Source organism: Acipenser ruthenus, chromosome 7 (assembly GCF_902713425.1).
Source record: "Acipenser ruthenus chromosome 7, fAciRut3.2 maternal haplotype, whole genome shotgun sequence".
NCBI classification, from domain to species: domain Eukaryota; kingdom Metazoa; phylum Chordata; class Actinopteri; order Acipenseriformes; family Acipenseridae; genus Acipenser; species Acipenser ruthenus.
The window spans coordinates 7,220,095-7,240,597 of NC_081195.1; the positions used below are offsets into that span (position 1 = coordinate 7,220,095).

Consider the following 20,503-nt stretch of genomic DNA (forward strand, 5'->3'; position numbering starts at 1 on the left):
ATCCTTTCGATATGTTTGAAAATAGGCTGAATGGCCTTGACCTGCTATATGTCCACAGAGCCATGAAGTAGTCTTCTAAATCAGTAGCAGCACCGCAGCAGTGTCAGCACCAATGAAGGTATAAACCCATCTACATATTCATATTTATAAGTGCTATTCTTCATGTCCTTTTAATATCACATATTTCTAACAGTGTGAATAGAGTAATTTTAGGTTGGTGTTGTCTTTGCTGGAAGATTTGTTTAAAAACATATGTGTTTAATAGTCTCCAGGCTTCATGAACAGGATATACAGGGTTTGTTTTTATACAAAAATTTGATTTTTGCCTCAGTAAAAAAATCTATTCCTAGCTACGCCCTTGGGCCCTTACTGCATTTCCATTTGTGACAGTATCTTTCTGTTCTATTCGTGTCCATGTCTTCAAGTATTATTTTACCCTTCCTTTATTTACGTATTTATTTTCCTTTGTCCTTTCTGTGTTGCCACAAAGATATAGCCCGACCGGTCACTACAGCGCGTGTAACAATTTAGCTCCTGTTGCTGCTGAGCTGCTGTGTCAAGACAAGAACAGGGTGATGATGTACCGGACTCCTGTTTTAAAGCTGCACCTGGACCAATAGGCTTATGGTAATATACAAGCATGCTCTTCTATGGAATATACATTTTGCCCCAAACACAGAGTAACCTCTGCTTCAGTATTTTAGATTTGCTGTATTTACATTGTGAATAAATATTCTGCCTCATTGTTTCCCCTGTTTACTTCTTTCTTTCGCTCTCTGTTTGTGTTTTTCTTTCCCGTGCCTGCCTGACATTCCTTCCAATTTCATCTCTCCCTCGGCTTGGTGTACAACGCACTGCAGTCACGTGAGAGAGAGAGAGAGAGAGAGAGAGAGAGAGAGAGAGAGAGAGAGAGAGAGAGAGAGAGAGAGAGAGGAGAGAGAGAGAGAGAGAGAGAGAGAGAGAGAGAGAGAGAGAGAGAGAGAGAGAGAGAGAGAGGTGTTCCTTCTCTGCAGTTTGCTGTTTGTTATACCGTGAAGCTGGATAGAGAGAGAAAGCGAGCGAGAGAGCGCTGGATTCTGTACCGGGCATATCTCTTTTTTTTCCTTTCGCTGTTTCCCCTTTTGTTTTTTTGACTTATTGTTCTTCTTTCTTCTTGTTTTATTTCTTTTTCAATCGTTTTCATCTTTCCCATTTTTTTTCCGTTTACCATCAACGCTAGCACAATTGGATCCCTTATTGGATTGGTCTGACTAGCAAAGAGGCTTGGATGAACTGCTTTGGTAAAAACTGGACATGGAATTCCTGATACTCTGCCTTTCCTCTTGGATATTGCATTGTTCAGTGCGAGGGGACTCCATCATTCATATCGGTAAGAACCTCCAGCATAGAGACGAGCCGAGCAACAATCAAGCCAGTAGAACGCACGAGATAAGGAATTAATAGCACTCACTTTGTTGCATGGAGAGCATTCTATAGAGAAGATAACGGAGAGGTTTGCGTTTAATGTCTGAGGTTTCTGAGAGTTGAAAGAGTGATAGTTTGTCATTTGTGTGTGTGTGTGAAAAGGAGCTTTCATGAACTTTGAGCATGGAGAAACGGTAGGATTCATAGGCATGGATGTGACGATAAACCAACTGTAACTTACCCATCCAATATTTTAAAAGTGATATATATATATATATATATATATATATATATATATATATATATATATATATATATATATATATATATACCCTGTTTTAAATATACATGTATATTCAAACAGGTTTTGTGGTGAATAAAAGGGTGCACTTATGACTAGTGTGTGACAGTTTCCAAATGTAACGAGACGTACAGAGACTGATTACGATATATAAAAAGGTCTGGACGAAAAAAAAATTAAAACAATAAAAAAAGGAACTACTCGGAATTGTAGGAATAGATCAATCACACATCAAAAACAGTACACATCCTAACTATTTAGAAGAGGGAGTGACAAAGAGAATTTTAAAGCGACTCTCTTCTTGATCTGTTGAAACGGAAAAATAGTGAAACAGTATGGGTTGCGGCGTGCTGTATGAAACGGGGGGTAAAGCAAGACATGTATTCAACATGTAAATTATTTTCAACCCCAACTGCCCCCCCTCCCCCCTCCCCCCCCCTCCTTTCCCGCTCTTCAGATCTCTTATTATCATTCACGATTCAGGTATTAAACTGACCAGAATCGTATGGTCACGTACATCATCTGAGTATAGCTGAGCATTCGCCCCCTCATTCGTTTTAATGCGCTATATACATGCATCCTCAGAAATTAGAGTGCAGTACTGCCGTGGATTTAACGTGAAAAGAGGTTTTGTTTTGCTTTTCTTTTTTTGCGGGGGTGTGGGGAGGGTGAGTGGGGGGGGATTGTTGATTAGAATACAAATCCCATGTTAAATCCAGTCTTTTGAAAAAATGCCAGTGTATCTGAACTAAAGCGTCCATTCTTTTGAAAATAATTAAAAGGCGACTGGCAAGCCCAGCACACAGCATTGCAGATCTATTAAAAATCGAAGGAGGCATTAAAAAAACGAGCGGAGAGATTCGATCGCGGTGATTTGGGACTAACAAGTTTACATACAATGACTGAAATATACATACTGTGTTGCGCTCTCTATATAATTATTTATTCAATGATTTAGTGATTATTTTTAAAGATGTGGCAACTATATTGGCCATTTGAGTATCACAGCCGCGTACAAATGTTTGTGTCACTCACAGGAGATCCTTTGACTAACCTTCAAGAACGCGAAGTAATAATATAGTCTCTTTAGAGCCTATATTAATGTATTTTTAAAAAAAAATAATACCTAAATTACATGAACATGTTAAGTACAGGCATCCATATGCTTCCAGGAACCCGCAGCTAGCAGTAGGTGGTATATCTCAAAGCGGTAGCCAGTAATTGCACAAACATCTGTCCAATGCGAGCCCTTTTATGTGGCTAATATTGCCTGTTAGACATGATTTGATAGCTGATATTTGGAGGGGGTGTGGGCGGGTGGGGGGGTCATTGAAATTGTAAAGTGTAGTCAAATTCGTAGCGTTTAATTGGTGTCTTATTAGCGAACTGATCGCGGGGAGAACAGGTGTTCGGGGGCAACAGAGTAGTGAATTTGTAAGCTCCCTGGGGTGAAACATGTCAGTGTTTTCATAATTGTCGAGTTCTGCTTGGTAAACTGTTACCATATGAGGAAGTTTACATGCTTCTTCCTGGAAAAACGGAACAGATGCGCATTATTATTATTATTATTATTATTATTATTATTATTATTATTATTATTATTATTATTATTATTATTATTATTATTATTTTCTTGTAACACTACTGTTCTTAAAAGAGTTGGGATGTGTTGAACTAAAGCTGTTATTTCACAGTCAAAATCTATACTTCTTTTTAATAATAATAATAAAACAAAACACGTTTTGTATGATGATATACGTGTATAGACTACACCTGGTTCGGAGGCAAATTACTGCATACATTAACTGAGGGCTAGCGGGACCAAGCGGAACAGCAGTCTAGAGGGAGGCAACAGGTTTAAAGAGAGGAAAAAAAACCTTATCTTAGATACGCGCTTATCTTTTGTGTTTACCGGCTGAAGAGTATCCAGAGACTTTCTAGGCTGTCAAGTGTTTGACTTTACAGGGACAGCTGTTTAGCGGCAAATGTAGTGCATTTTTCCGGCTCTGACATAGAAGTAGGTCCCTATATGTCCCTTGTGTTGTACAATTATTATTCAGTGTGATACCGTCCGGCTGCTGAGAAAGTTTGGGTGAATGAAGGAACATAGCTAACGTATTGGGCGAGTTTAACAGATTTTGGAATCGGACAAGTTATCTGAACTTCGCCTTACTAAAATTAGTAGGCATATTGGATGCTAGGTTCATAAAACTAGGCCCCAGACTGCCTGATGTCAAGAAAGGTAAGATAGGGTGGTTCTTTTTATGAACTAATATTTCTTTACAATATACAATTTAAAAAAAAAAACAAAAAAAAAAAAACATATGTTCAAGGGATACAGAGTCCTATGGTCCGCTCCCTAAATCGAAACATGTAAAAAAAAATATATATATTTGAAAATGGAAACAAACAGTACAACAATTCAAAACAAAGGCACATTCCCATTTGAAACATGTAACATGATTAATCAAATGTAATTTGATATTCACGAAACTCTTCTGGACTGCTGTTGTCTTCTTTAACACCAGTGTAAAAAGTGTCTTGAATATGAACATTACATTTCATGTAGTTCATCCTTTTGAATATTGTTACTGAGATGACAGCAGTCTGTAAGAATCTAAGAATCTTTTTTTAAAAGTTACAGTTTTTTTGTTCTTCTGTAGCCGTTATTTTACGTTTTGAAATGAGCAAGGTCATGATATTTCTTTAATTGTTTGTTTTGCCCATAAGGTTATTTTACTATTAAGAGCACATTTTAATGCTACCAGAAGGCATGTTATAATCCACAGTCAAATACATTGAAATAAAAACCAGCCACAGAACCCCACATCTGTGCCAGTGGTCCCCTTTAATTTAGTTCATGTTCTATTCCATTATTTTAAAATTCAGGAACGGCAGGCTACTCTCTTTTTCATAAGCAAAAGAAAACGAAGGCTGCTCCATGAATCAATAACCCATAGTCAGGAAGACTCGTAGGGGAAATGATTTACAGCCTGATTGTGCTGATTTAGAAAGTTTTTGATCAGCCAACAACGGTAATTGGAAGGCGAGCTCAAATACTGTGAATCCAATCTGGTCTCCCTGACAAAACTCTGAGCAGATGTGGCATTTTACTTCCGACTATACATCATAAGCATGCTTTATCTGTCTATCTGTCTATATATCTATCTGTCTATCTGTCTAGCTGTCTGTCTGTCTGTCCCTGTATGCCTATGTGTTTATAAGAGAAACCTAGGGGTTTGAAATTCAGTTCTTCATATTAGATCTCTCTCATCAAACAGTAGACAGACCCTACAAATTCATTCACTAGATGTCAGTGACATCAAGCTACTCATCAAACTATATTTTGCGGATCTTTGCCAGTAACATTAATAATTCATGCTTAGTGCTTGAGTATAAATTTAATTGGATGCACTGAAAAGCGAAATACCAGTACTGTATCAGAGCTCATCCTAGGAAATTTAGATTGGATTTTGTTTAATTCTTGGAGCTAATGAAAATAGCTCCCCTTCTATAAGCATTGTGCAGTTTAAATTGCAGTGAGTTGTAACTGGTAAAGAAACATTCAATTAAACTCAAAGGCTGGTTTTATTCGCTTCAACTTGTATTACACCGCAACGTTATGTAAAATGCTACCTGTTTTGACTAAAATGCTTATTAGACTGTAGATGCATAGTAAAAGAAAACATGTTGAAAAAATTCTAAACAACCGTAACTCTTAATGTTAACTTAATTATTAGTAATTGTCACTGTTAGCAAGCCATTTTGTGTTCTCTAATTTTACAGCCTTGCCAACCTAACATCTAACCTTAGCCCAATCAATATTAACAGTTGTTACTGGGGAACAAAGAAAAATACAGGTCATTATCTTGTTAATTACTATTGAATGCAAACCGTGTGTAAGAAAGCACGTGTTTGTTAACACACATGGCAGTGTCCATATTCCAAGTCCGGTAATGCCTGATGTCGTTATCAACATAGCGCGTGTGTGGCTAACTATAGCTATACCTTATGCTAGTTTATCTGTGTCAGTTATCATGTAACATACTATAATACTGCCCAAAACAGAATAGTTTCATACTATAGAATGCATCGCAGTAAATTATGTGAAACTATAATGTTTCTGGACGGTATAGTATTTTCTTTATATTGGTCGGTCATACAGAGCTGGGGTAAATGATGCAGTTTCTGCATTTAATTTATAACAACATTCTTGATGATTATGATCCTGTCTTGAATATACAGGAAAAAACATATACTAATACTATACATACCTGCATTTACCCTAATTCTGGTGTCGCATAAACATATTTGATTTTGCCTGTTTTATTTAGGTACTAAGAACCCCTCTGATAAACTTAGATAAAAATGGAAACTTAGTTAGCATGCAGTTAATATAGATTCGTACTTGCTCGATAACAATATTTTCAATGTTTACAAAGACTTTTAGCAAACCAGAACCTTATACCATTCACAACGTCATAGAAACAACTCGAAAATATCTTCATGTAACTGACTAGAACACACACGTCTAATGCATGTCTGTAATAGGGTTGGAAGCAGTGGTGTGACCACTGTAATCCCACTTGAATTTGTTTATTGTAAGAGCGAGTCCCAGGCGTGAGAAATGTTTGGTCTATTGAAAGGATCAGTAAATAACATTCTTACCATTAAGACCATACCACAATACTCAGTAGACAGCTCCATGGTGCTGAAACTTACAGCAATACCGATTGAGCTTAATATAAGAGGGGATCTGCATTTAACTCTGCTTTGTAACTCCCTGTCTCGTTTAGCGGGACGTCCAAGATTTTCTAAACTATAAATTGACTAGCCACTAATGCATTATATGCCTGGCATGCAGATTTACATGTCAAACATTATATGGCATTATTTTAGAAAGGTCAATTTAAGCACACATAAACATAAAGAACATTTATGATAGTCAAAAAAGCTCTTGATTTAAGCATTGCATACAGTTGCATTATGTATAAACTTATGTGCTTGATTCACAGGCGCCATCTTTGAGGAAAGCGCGGCCCGGGATGATGAGGTGTTCCAGTTGGCCATATCAGACCTTAGTCTCAATGACGACATTTTACAGAGTGAAAAAATCACGTACTCCATAAAATTCATTGAGGCCAACAACCCGTTCCAGGCGGTGCAGGAAGGTAAGTGAATGTATATATATATATATATATATATATATATATATATATATATATATATATATATATAGACACACAGCCTATTACGTTGGGTTGCACTGAAGCAATTGATTTAAGTGGACAGACACATCATGCTGTTTTATTGCATACCTACAGTATGTACCATGCTGTCGGGGAAAGGTGACGTTTGTCTGATGGGATGTTCTGCATAAATAGGCGCGTACACATTTTTGGCAAGCTCCTGGGTTCAATATCATTCCATTGGTGCATTTTGTTAAACGCGGTCATTTAATGTCAAACGTTGATTTCGTGATGACCCTATATGCATTTTAAGGCAGTTCAGTTGATACTTATAAATGTAATTAGCATACAATCAACTGATTAAAAGAGCAGAGAGAGCGACACTATTTCTGCAGTGCAACCATACCTTTGAGTCGTGTACTTGTGTCTTCTGTTTCTGACATCTCCCACGAAAGTTGGTGCTGTCTTCTAATGGAAGAAAGCTAGGTGGAAGTATTGAGCCAAGCTTGGTAATAATGCATTTTCTTCAGGTAATTGCTGTGCAATCTGTAAGGTTCTGTTGCGTTTTGTCCTGCTGTCAATGAAAAATGGTGCTTTCATGGTCAACAATACTTCAATAGCGGTCTCCCGTGGCTGAGTCTCTGAGCCACTTCAACATGAAGGAAACTCGAATTTTAAAACAAGCAGAATATATATATATATATACTCTCTCTCTCTCTCTCTCTCTCTCTCTCTCTCTCTCTCTCTCTCTCTCTCTCTCTCTCTCTCTCTCTCTCTCTCTCTCTCTCTCTCTCTATAATTACCGTCTGAGAAAGTATTGAATCGGTTTTTGTATTACTCTTGGGTGTCGAAGAAGCAGCTCGAGGAGAGTCTTGTTTTGCCACTTTCCCCGTCCTTATACTGCATAAATGTCATGATTGTGAGAGACGCGTTATTGAAAAAAGGGCCAGTGGAACTGAATAGCAATGTATTTGTTTTTGTGAGTCGTGTTAGGGAAAGGGGGCGGGTCTCCCTTGAACAGAATTAAAATTCAGAAAGGATTGCTGTTTCAGCGAAAACAAGTGACTGCAACTGAAAGCACAATTAGTTTAAAATGGTGGCCCAGGGCAACCCTGTCCCTTGGGTGTATCTTGAGAAATAAATGTTTGAGATCTCTCCAGTTTGTTGATATGGAATAATTCTGCTTTTAACTGAAGCTAATAGTGAAATGAAGGGGCGCAGGGTGTAATACACTATCGCAGATGCCGGATTGGATCTTGTGTGTTTTTTCCACCTGTATCCCATTAGGAAGCAGCTGAAATTTGTGATATCTCTCTTGGAGGTGTTTTATACAATAGAAAGATTAAAAAGCTGTGAAATTGGTAAACGGTGGCATCCTCCTGCACCATTAGCATTGATTCCAATGCTTTAAGTACAAATGACAGTTTTCAATTGACAGGCTGCATTCAGATTTATTTTTGCAGAGGAAATTAGTTTGAAGTGACTGCTAGAGAGGGCTGTGTTTTCAGAGGCACAGGATGTGAGAATGGCTTTTTTTATCTGCTGTAAAAAGAGACAATCATTGTCTTTCTAGAAGTCAAAATGCAAAGTTTACTACAAAATGGGGTTTAAAATAATAATATAGGCTACGTACAATGTTGCAATTCAAAGGGATTATAGAACCGAGGCAGTAAAAAAATAAAATAAACATCGCACAACGATACCAACAGTCTCACTTCGGCGCAAGTGAATCAATCCCAGTTTGTTTTACAACAACGCTGTAAATTCCCCTCTTTTGATATCATTCATAGGGCCCCATCTGAGCCTGTTACATGTACACTTCCGTTCTGTGCTGCACATTGGGAACTATGTGGGTTCACCTGGGATCCTTTATCCGTAATACGGCAGGAAGTCAATGTGGAAAGTAGTTCTATTTAACCTTTTTGTCTTGAGGGAGGATAATAATGGCTTCACTGTTGGTTATTACATGCATTCCAGTTTGTACACATCTTGGTGCAATCCTTAACATCTCTTAACTGTGGAATCAGATGCCGTCGGAGGAGCTAGATTTGGAGTCCTTTCTTTATTTAAATCTGATTTAGGATGCCTACAGATCTCTCCTATTGATTTTAAACTGTATCAGATTACAGTGGCCTACTGATTTAGGGCAATTCTTTCTGTGACCTTTTTAGAAATCTAACATCTTGAAGCCACATTTGTTATGCAATAGTGGTGCTTGCTTGAAATTGTGGATTGTTACATTATACAGCAGACAGCTAAGAACTTGAATGAATCATGTTTAGCAAGTTGGTATGTTTATGTGGTGTAGGAATACGTTGGGCATTGAATGTGTTGTAAAGCTAGGCTGGTAAATGGTTCTGAATGGTCATTGTAGAAAGCCTTCTAACTATTCATTGATACAGTTGCTTGCAGTATTGAATGCAAGTTATTGTTGCCATGCAAGCACAGTTGCTTCAATATGCATTGTTGCTTGAGTGCTATAATGTATTTTTTTTATTTCGTTTTTTGTTTCTTTTCGGCTGCTATTCGAACCATGTGCTTCAAAATCTTCCTTAGGAAGAGCAGATGCTTAACATGTTCTTCATGTAAAGTAACCTGTCAAGTCTTTATTGTTTCAAAATAAAGGAACATTCTGAACAATTTTTTAAAGAGCAACTTGACTAATGTCTTCTTTTTCTTCTTCTTCTTCTTCTTCTTCTTCTTCTTCTTCTTCTTCTTCTTCTTCACTTTGTATTCTAATTCATTTTCTGTATCAGTCATCTGTACCTTAATAAAAATTCTCAAACATATCTAAGGTATTCCATAATGTAACCATTAACCAATTTGGTGATATAAAAAGTCATTCTAAACAACAAGAATACATTAGTTAATGGTGATATGTCAGACCGTACCAGGTTGCCCTTTAATGTTCAATAACTTATCAATGATGATTAAAATCTACCCTGCAGTCTTGGATTGAGTGATAGTGTATGCTTAACTTAAGACTGTAGATTTGTATTTAAATGAATGCATTGTCTGTAGGGTGTCTCTTATTGAACAGGAGAGGTCATCGCATGCAGTTTGGGCAAGAAGACTGAAAAGCTAGTTTAGGGCATGCTTTCTCCTGCACGCCTCAGTATGCATAGCAATGCGCCATGTCATAGCCTTCCAACTGATGTCATTGAAAGTGTTCATTGGCATTCAACCGCACAGCACATTAAAAGCTGTGCTCCTAAACACCACTGTGCAATCAGACTTGATGCAAAGCAAGGAAGTGAATTGAAATCTGCAGATGGACAGCTCTTATAAGGGTAAAAAATGTCATTTTTTTGCAGTTTTCATTTTTTCCCCATAGTTTAGTTTTTCTGCTTACTTACAGCTTTATATTAATATACCGCAAACAATTCATTTTTCAGAAAATTAAAGCAATGTAGTATGTCTCTATATCTTATGATTCTGGATGAATATTTAATGTATCTTAGTATATTTTCTTTTTTTTGTTTAGATGAACAGATGTTGAAATTAGGAACACGCTTTGATATATCCAGGCCCTGAATCAGAAGGCATTATCATTTCACCACTACCACATCTGGAGAAGAAAAAAAAATGTTAGCATATGCTCTTGTTTTTTTTTTTTTGGTGTGTTCCAAAGCAGTCTCTTTAAGTAACATACAAACCTTAGTACTGATACATTCTCCTTATTTAACGAAAACTCTCCCTGTAGTCCTTAAATCCTTTTTTTTTATCAATACCATCCACTTACCGTCCAATATGTATCTTACCGTTTATGACTATATCACTGACTGCTTCCTCTACTGCCTAGCCGCTGTCCATGCTGTTGACCTGCTTGCGTGATCAGTCTACTTCCCACATGTATGACTGTATTAAACAATAATTAATTGAAAACAAACAATAACAACAAAAAAGCATTTACTGAACCGATTGGTGCCTCAAATCTTTTTTTTTTTTTTATATAAATTTAGTCGTTGCCAATTATTTTTATTATTTTCTCCCAATTTTGGAATGGCCAATTATGATTTGAAGCTCAGCTCACCGCTACCACCCCTGCTCTGACTCGGGAGGGCAAAGACGAACACACGCTGTCCTCCGAAGCGTGTGCCGTCAGCCGACCACTTTTTTTCACACTGCAGACTTACCATGCAGCCACCCAAGAGCTACAGCGTCGGAGGACAACGCAGCTCTCGGGCAGCTTACAGGCAAGCCCACAGGCGCCCGGCCAGACTACAGGGGTCGCTGGTGCGCAGTGAGCCGAGGACACCCTGGCCTACCTAACGCTACCTCCCCCCGGGCGACGCTCGGCCAATTGTGCGCCGCCCCCTAGGAGCTCCCGTCCATGGTCGGCTGTGGAATAGCCTGGACTCAAACTCGCGATGTCCAGATTATAGAGCGCATCCTGCACTCACGTGGAGCACCTTTACTGGATGCGCCACTCGGGAGCCCCAGGTGCCTCAATTCTGAAACAACATTTTTTGTCACTGTCCTCCAAAAGATAATATTTTTGTCATGCTGTCTTGACTAGAGTCACATCAGTTGGCCTCCCACACCTGCACAGGGCTGTTGAGAATGGTTTCTGATCTTTATATCCCGGTGCTGGTGCACATGAGTGAGTGTGTGTGTTTTCTGTCTTCCCCCGTCGTTACTGCAGCCTTCTGACGGTTGCCGATTCCTCACTCGCCTCATATGTGTAACTCTATGGGTTCTATCATCACACCTCTTGCTTATTGACAGATGATGATTTTCAATCTCAAGACACAGTGGGCGGTGTCAGCAGTAAGTGACAATATCTGATTACTCTGAATTATTTATTTACACTGGACAGCACTGAACTGTCATGAAGCCTTTCTTGTCTAGTGTGGACATGGTAGGTGACAAGGCTCAGACCCAGCTTGACATAATAAATCTGGGCAAGGGTTGGTTGTGATCTCCAGACTCATGCTGGAAAGATGAATTCCTGCAAGGAAGTATAGAATTGTTTACAAAGCACAGTTGTTGGGGCTTCGTAAGGAATTGAGATCTGGTAATGTAGTTTCATATGGTGCCCAAGCAATGGGCAGCAGTTGAATTAAAAAAGTATTCCAGAAGTGAACATAAATATCTTGGCTTCACCTTCCCCTCTTTCATAACTACTTTACCACTTGAATCTTCTACTTCAGATACTGCCAGTGTGTCCTCCTGCTGTTTCTGCTAAGCATACTGGTTCTAGTTGCACAACATATTGTTGTTGCTTGATTCTGTACCAATAGCTTTAATAAACTAGCCTGCTACTCTATCATAGGTGAACAAACTCAGCATAGAAAGCTATTTTGTCATGTTATTGTTTCCAAATGGATATACACTATGCACAAGCAAAAATATGGAGACAATCTGAACCCTTTGGACAATTATACTGTAAAGTATCTAGGGTTGGTTGGTCTTCAAAAGATTTGAAGACTGCATTTTGGGGACTCTTTCATCCTCATACTTGTCATACAGCAGCATCACGATCATAAATAAATATATATATATATATATATACATACACACTACTGGTCAGAAGTTTTAGAACACCCCAATTTTTCCAGTTTTTATTGAAATTTAAGCAGTTCAAGTCCAGTGAATAACCTGAAATGGTACAAAGGTAAGCGGTAAACTGCCAGAGGTTAAAAAAAAAGTTGAGGTTACCAAAAACTGAAAAATAATGTACATTTCAGATTATACAAAAAGGCCTTTTTCAGGGAACAAGTAATGGGTTAACAACTTACAGCTGTTCTGCAGCAATGGAAGTAAATTAAGCCTTGAAAGTTGATGCTAACAATTCCTACAGGTGTCCCAACTTTTGTTGATTACTTACAAACCCTCTGTCTGTATAAAAGCAGTGTTGGAACAGACTGTGTTACTACACCCTCTTAAGCATTATTTGGACAGTATTGTACTGCAGGAAGTAGTATATTGCTCTCATAATGGCGAGAAAAAGGCAATTAACAAAGGAGGACAGACAGACCATTATAACCTTTAAAAGTGTAGGTCTTTCCTTTAGAGAAATTGCAAAGAAAGCCAAGGTGTCAGTGAGTACAGTTTCCTACACCATCAAAAGGCACTTGGAAACTGGAGGAAACTCTGACAGGAAGAGGTCTGGCAGACCCAAAGCCACAACAGAATCAGAAGACAAGTTTCTGAGAGTCAACAGGTTGCGTGATAGGCGGCTCACAGGACAACAGCTTCAAGCACAGCTTAACACTGGTCGAAGTAAGCAAGTCTCAGTTTCAACTGTGAAGAGAAGACTTTGAGCTGCAGGTTTGACAGGTCGAGTGGCAGTAAGAAAGCCATTGCTAAGATGGCAAAATAAGAAAAAGAGGCTTGCCTGGGCCATGAAGCACCGCCAGTGGACTACTGAAGACTGGAAGAAGGTCTTATGGACCGATGAATCAAAATTTGAAATCTTCGGTTCATCACGCAGGGTTTTTGTACGCCGTCGAGTAGGCGAAAGGATGGTTCCTCGGTGTGTGACACCAACTGTCAAACATGGAGGAGGAAGCGTGATGGTCTGGGACTCTTTTGCTGGATCCAGAGTCGGCGACTTGCACAGAGCGAGTGGCACCCTGAACCAAAACTGCTACCGCAGCATTTTGCAGCGCCATGCAATACCCTCTGGTATACGCCTCATTGGTCAGGGGTTCATCCTACAGCAAGATAATGACCCAAAACATACCTCCAGGCTATGTCAGAACTACCTTAGAAGAAAAGAACAAGACGGTAGGCTTCAAATCATGGAATGGCCAGCACAGTCTCCAGACTTAAACCCCATCGAGCTGGTTTGGGATGAACTGGACAGAAGGGTGAAAGCAAAGCAACCTACAAGTGCAACACATTTGTGGGAACTTCTGCAACAGTGTTGGGAAGAACTTTCCGAACAATATTTGATTTCCATTGTAGAAAGAATGCCACGAGTGTGTTTGGCTGTTATATCTGCAAAAGGTGGCTACTTTGAGTCAAAAATTTAGATTAAATTTTGTTAAACAAAACGATTCCATGATTTCTTTTTTATCTCCAATTGTTTATTTGTTCTATGCTTTAATTTCAGAGTACATTGAGACATTAAACTGCGTAAATTTCAATAAAAACTGGAAAAATGGAGGTGTTCTAAAACTTTTGACCGGTAGTGTATATATATATATACAGACGTGCTCAAATTTGTTGGTACCCCTCCACAAAAAACGAAGAATCCACAATTTTCTCTGAAATAACTTGAAACTGACAAAAGTAATTGGCATCCACCATTGTTTATTCCATATTTAATAGAAATCAGACTTTGCTTTTGATTTTTTATTCAACATAATATTGTAAATAAGAAAACAAATGAAAATGGCATGGACAAAAATGATGGGACCGCTAACCTAATATTTTGTTGTACAACCTTTAGAGGCAATCACTGCAATCAAACGTTTTCTGTAGCTCTCAATGAGACTTCTGCACCTGTTAACAGGTAGTTTGGCCCACTCTTCCTGAGCAAACGGCTCCAGCTGTCTCAGGTTTGATGGGTGCCTTCTCCAGACTGCAAGTTTCAGCTCTTTCCATAGATGTTCGATAGGATTCAGATCAGGACTCATAGAAGGCCACTTCAGAATAGTCCAATGTTTTGTACTTATCCATTCTTGGGTGCTTTTAGCTGTGTGTTTTGGGTCATTATCCTGTTGGAGGACCCATGACCTGCGACTGAGACAGAGCTTTCTGACACTGGGCAGTACGTTTCGCTCCAGAATGCCTTGATAGTCTTGAGATTTCATTGTGCCCTGCACAGATTCAAGGCACCCTGTGCCAGGCGCAGCAAAGCAGCCCCAAAACATAACCGAGCCTCCTCCATGTTTCACTGTAGGTATGGTGTTCTTTTCTTTGAAAGCTTCATTTTTTCGTCTGTGAACATAGAGCTGATGTGACTTGCCAAAAAGCTCCAGTTTTGACTCATCTGTCCAAAGGACATTCTTCCAGAAGGATTGTTGCTTGTCAATACGCATTTTAGCAAATTCCAGTCTGGCTTTTTTATGTTTTTCTTTCAAAAGTGGAGTCCTCCTGGGTCTTCTTCCATGGAGCCCACTTTCGCTCAAAAAGCGACAGATGGTGCGATCAGAAACTGACGTACCTTCACCTTGGAGTTCAGCTTGTATCTCTTTGGCGGTTATCCTTGGTTCTTTTTCTACCATTCGCACTATCCTTCTGTTCCATGGACCTTAAACTTCTTAATAATATTTGCAACTGTTGTCACAGGAACATCAAGCTGCTTGGAGATGGTCTTGTAGCCTTTACCTTTACCATGCTTGTTTATTATTTTCTTTCTGATCTCCTCAGACAACTCTCTCCTTTGCTTTCTCTGGTCCATGTTCAGTGTGGTGCACATAATGATACCAAACAGCACAGTGACTACTTTTCTCCATTTAAATAGGCTGAATGACTGATTACAAGATTGGAGACATGTGTGCTACTAATTAAAGAAACTAATTAGTTTGAAATATCAGTATAATCCAATTATTTATTATCTTTTCTAAGGGGTACCAACAAATGTGTCCAGGCCATTTTAGAATATCTTTGTAGAATAAGCAATAATTCATCTCTTTTCACAGCTTCTTTGCTTTATTCTATGACATACCAAAGGCATGCAAGTATACATGATAAATAGCTTTTAATTTCATCACTTTTCAGGAGGAATGAAGCATTATTTCAATGAGTTGTAAGGGTACCAACAAATTTGAGCACGTCTGTGTGTATATATATATATATATATATATATATATATATATATATATATATATATATATATATATATATATATATAATTATATTTGAAAGGAACACATTGATTTTCAGTGCTATGCCAACCATTTACCATCTCCTTCATGTTTATTTCAGTTTCTCTAATTGTTTGTGTCCTTTTCTAAGAATTAAGAGGGGGACTGAGAGGCAGGCTTGTAATTTCCATTTCTTAATGGAATACATACATAAACAAGCAAGGCATTTTCTTTAATTACACTAGATTCATTCATTCCTACATTCATTCATTTGCCAAATTTAATCATCCACATTCATATCATTACTTGTATAAAAGTTATGCAATTACAGTGCTCAATCTAATGGATTATACATTGCAAGTGCATAATCAGTTTTTACATACCAGTTATTTTTTTTACATACCAGTTATCAGATCTGTATTGTAAGTGCTCTAGATAAGCTCTACAATGCACTCTGTCATGTGGCGCAACCTTTATTTAAATGCTGTATTGCTGTAATATAAAACTGTAGATGGTATCTTTATACTTCACAATTGATGTGCCTAAGGTTATTTTCCACCTGTGTGACAGCTGTTTCACAGGCTTTTTAATATCGAATTGATATAGAATGTTGTTTACTGGTAGTTTATTCTCTGAATCTGTTGGGTGGCATATTCTTCTGTCATTTTCAATTCAGAGTGAAAGTATTAAAAAAAATACTTCTAGACACTCCGCAATCATCTGCTTTTGCATTTCTGCTCCCCCCACACTTATTTATCTTTCTGTATTTTAAAGGTGCAATCTTTTTTGTTTCAAAAATGGAGTGGACTGCTGTGCGTTGCTAAGTAACGTACCGCTTGCACTGTTGTCAAAGCCATTTACATTTTTTTTTTTTTTTTTTTTAACAAAAAACCTGTGCCTGTGTAATGGGCAGTGCTGTGGGATGTTGGTAAGATGAAGTAGAAAGTTACATAATCTCAAATGCAGAAGAGCCTTTTTAAGACGTTTGCTTGCCGTGTGCGGTTCGCACCCAGCCTCTACCTCTGTTACCCGTGCAAACTCATTTTGTATCATCTATCATCAAACTGAAATTAAGTTGTTTCTCTCACTGTAGACGAGACGTGTCTTTATAGAGTGTAATCAGGGTGAACTAAGGCTGCTTTAAATGCACTGGTCTACATTTGCTGTTGCCTGATTCCACACTGGCAGCTTAATCCCTGCTGACGCTGAAGAGTGCAACACCCACTGTGTAGCTGAATTTATCCAGTTCCTCCCGAGTCCCGTCACACCGACACACTGTCTCAGCGGAAGATTCCCTTATAGCCAACCTTCCCTCAGCAGTCACCCAGAAGCTGCTAAAGGATCTGCCACGACTGGCAGTCGTTTACTCCAGGGAGTGTCGAGCAGCCTGCGCTGTGCTGCTGGTCTGTCGGGGATGGAGGAGCACCGGTAGGAAAGTGCTAATCCCTCTCTGACCCAGCCCAGCTGACAGGCAGAACGTTGTGTGGGAGGCTCTTTCCACAAGGATTAGGAGTTTAACCACCTGGAAACTGGATAAAAATGACGCGCTGCTTACATTTTGGGATGGAGAGAGAGTTCGGTCATATTGCAAGTGCACTGCACATTAAAAAATATAAATAGATATTTAATTTTAATGTTTTATTCTTTACCCCTCTCTTGCCGTCATTCAATGATTTCTGTTATTCCAATATTGAGATTCAATGATTATATATTTAATGATTATATATTTTGTTACTGGCTTGCTCACCCAGCATTGATGCCTGGCCATGTGTCTGTGGTTCCTGCTTCCAGAGAAATCCCATGACACCATGAACTTTGAACTGTGTTTACCATGCGATGGTATAGAATTGCCATTCAGAATAAATCTTATTAGAAAACATTAAAAAAAAAATTACTGTTAACATTTTGTCATGGGATGTTCATGGTGGTTTACAACACACAATTAGAGTTCTACTGTATAAGAAACTACTTCAAGCAGACAAACATTTCAACTGATATCTTCATCATAAAACTGTGGCGTCTTTTCGATTGATCTAAATTGTGCTGAAATTAAATTAGAACCAACCTGTCTATTTTACATGCTTTGAGACAAAAATACACCGGAGATTAGTTTCAAATAGTTTTACTTGAGAAAATAAGACATTTCATCCATTTATATTCTAAGTGAAAGAATTTTAATAAAGCTGCCAATCCATCTGCATTGGCTGCTTAATTCAACATGAAATCATTCAGAAGAAAAAAAAAACACACGACAAAAAGAAAACCTCACTCAATCAAATTGATGTATCTTTGTTCTTTGCTGTGAACAACATTAATTAAACAATGAAAACAAGACAGCTTCAAATTACTGACACTGAATTGAATATGCCAGCATGCAGAAATAAATGCTGATGATGAGCAAAAAACTTTATTAAGTACATGTCTCCAATACCAGACTGTGCAATTGAAGCTACAACCCCTCATAAAAGCATTTGTTATTATCCCCTGAAGAGATGCATATCCTCAGTAAAACTTAAGCGTGTGTCATCAGTGATACAGAGGAACTGCCTGTACGTGTGCAACACTTAACCAATTAACATTCAGCTTGGCGCTCAATAGGCAAGATCAGATACAGTAATCAGAATTCTAGGATAACTCTTTTACTTTAATCGTATTAACCAATTGGTATGGACTTTCTACAGCTCAAGTTATAAGTATCAGACTATATTTGGAGCCCGTATGTACAAATGTCACTCTTACATTTTTAAATATGCATACTTTTAAAATTACTTTTTAAGTAATGCAGCGAGCCCTAACTTTGATGGGTGGGGAGATATGTATGCATCCTTTTTGTTTTAGACGGTGGATTGTTTATGGATGAGCGTCTCATTAAGGTCTCGTTAGAACTGTGAAATCCTTGGCCATGTGCATTTCTATTGAAATTGATGAGCTGATTTGATTTTTATTGAATTAGACACCTCCCCCAGCTGTACAGCACAGCTCATTAACCTCGCTGGGTGAGTTGACATGTGACCCAGGTGCTGTGCTGCTCGTGCATTACAGCCTAAAACCAATGAGAGATGATGCCATTTTTGACCCATTGAAAAAATAGACAAACGTCTGTCTGTCCCCCATACAGTCTCTCATTTCTCCTACTGAACGCAAATACGACTTTGCGAGGTTTATGTGACCAAGTTTTTTTTTTTTTTTCTTCTTGTATTTTAATTATGTTTCTTCAAATTCTTTGGTTGTTGGTTTAAATCTTCTCATAACTTATTTGAATTTCCATGTCATTAGTTAAAGTGTATTTTTCTGTAGTTCTGCTTGCACCGGAGCAACAAATAAAAAAAAAAAAGAAAAAAGAAAAAAAAAGCCATAGTTTGTGTATAAAAGCTTTAGGAAAGCATTATGACACAGGTGTATGTTGAAGGAATAGTTTAATAAAGCATTCTATCACCATGGTAACGTAAAATATAGTATAATAATTCTGACCCTGCAAGGGTTATATCACTATTGATAATTCTGGTGCCCTATTTGTTTATTTTTAGTATTTGTTAAATGATGGTAAAAGGTCAGTTATCTCAGAGTGGTGATAGCGATGTTTGTGGCAGTGATGAGCCACTGGGGACTGGTAGAGGAGATTGACTGTACCAGCCTGACTCCCGCTAATTAGAGGTTTCACGCCTTGGGAAAAGGGAACAGTCTGCAGACGGGCACTCACAATCCAGCCCATATCCACAATCTGAGTGACTGACAAGGTGATAAAGCCCCCATTGCTGTGTATGTGTGCTAACCCCTTTATCTCAAAGAAACTACGGGATTCTACCAGGACCAAAAGAGTTTAGTTGAATGACCCAAACAGCAACATGGTTGACAAGGGTGGGGAGATGTCAGAGTTGAATGTCCCTGAACAAGCCTACATTTTAAAACATTCTTAAATATTCAAACCTGTTTTTAAAACTGTATTTACACTGTGTCTTTAAAAATGCTGTGTGAAAATATCTTTAATGATCTTGCAACAAATGGAAAGGGAAGGGGGGCTGACAGACTGAAAAGAGCACTGCATTGCTAATTTAAAGAGACCCACTGGACTGTATTAAACACCCCAGCAGGGGGGTTACCTCGTGTTCTCATTCACAGTGATGCCAATCCCTTAGCAACCTTTCAGAGCATTTTTTTAAAAGATGTTTTTCCTCTCTCTGTCACTGCATGGTGACGAATCAATGACAGGAAACCATCTGCCTTAGAGAGCAGCAAAAGAAGAGATTGCAATTATTTAATCACTAAAATATTTGGCAATAGAAACCCGTAGAAAGCACCAAACCTTTCGCAGCCATTCTCGCAGACTCTGTCCGCAGGGTTTAAAGTTCTGCAGTGTGGAGTAGTAGGGCAGCAGTGTGGAGTAGTGGTTAGGGCTCTGGACTCTTGACCGGAGGGTTGTGGGTTCAATCCCCAGTGGGGGACACTGCTGTTGTACCCTTGAGCAAGGTACTTTACCTAGATTGCTCCAGTAAAAACCCAACTGTATAAATGGGTAATTGTATGTAAAAATAATGTGATATCTGTATAATGTGAAATCTTGTAACAATTGTAAGTTGCCCTGGATAAGGGCGTCTGCTAAGAAATAAATAATAATAATAATAAAAGAACAGATACTAATGTCATTGGAAAAGGGTCATTTTCTTGACAGAAAAAGAGCAACGAAAGTAATGCATAAGCATTTCTAGTACCCCCTTGTAATGAGTAATGTTCTAATTTGCAGTTTTAGGAGTTATTTGAAACATTATACTGGGCTCACACTAACCCAGTGAAGTTTATTTAACTTGTAGGTTAATAATGCTTTTTTTCAAAGACCTATTTTAATAAAAGGG

At 38.4% G+C, this 20,503-nt stretch overlaps 1 protein-coding gene across 2 annotated transcripts in view; it reads left to right on the forward strand.

Annotated features, from left to right (window-relative positions):
• Positions 1–983: 983 nt before the first annotated feature.
• The window catches only part of LOC117414865 (glutamate receptor ionotropic, delta-1-like), a 269,999-nt gene continuing 250,479 nt past the window's right edge, over positions 984–20,503 (forward strand). For both annotated transcript variants that reach the window (XM_034024697.3, XM_034024696.3), the window contains exons 1-2: positions 984–1,369; positions 6,721–6,876. In XM_034024697.3, coding sequence (XP_033880588.1) covers positions 1,294–1,369; positions 6,721–6,876 — 232 coding nt within the window. In that variant the 5' untranslated portion in view covers positions 984–1,293. The remainder of the gene's footprint in view (positions 1,370–6,720; positions 6,877–20,503) is intronic.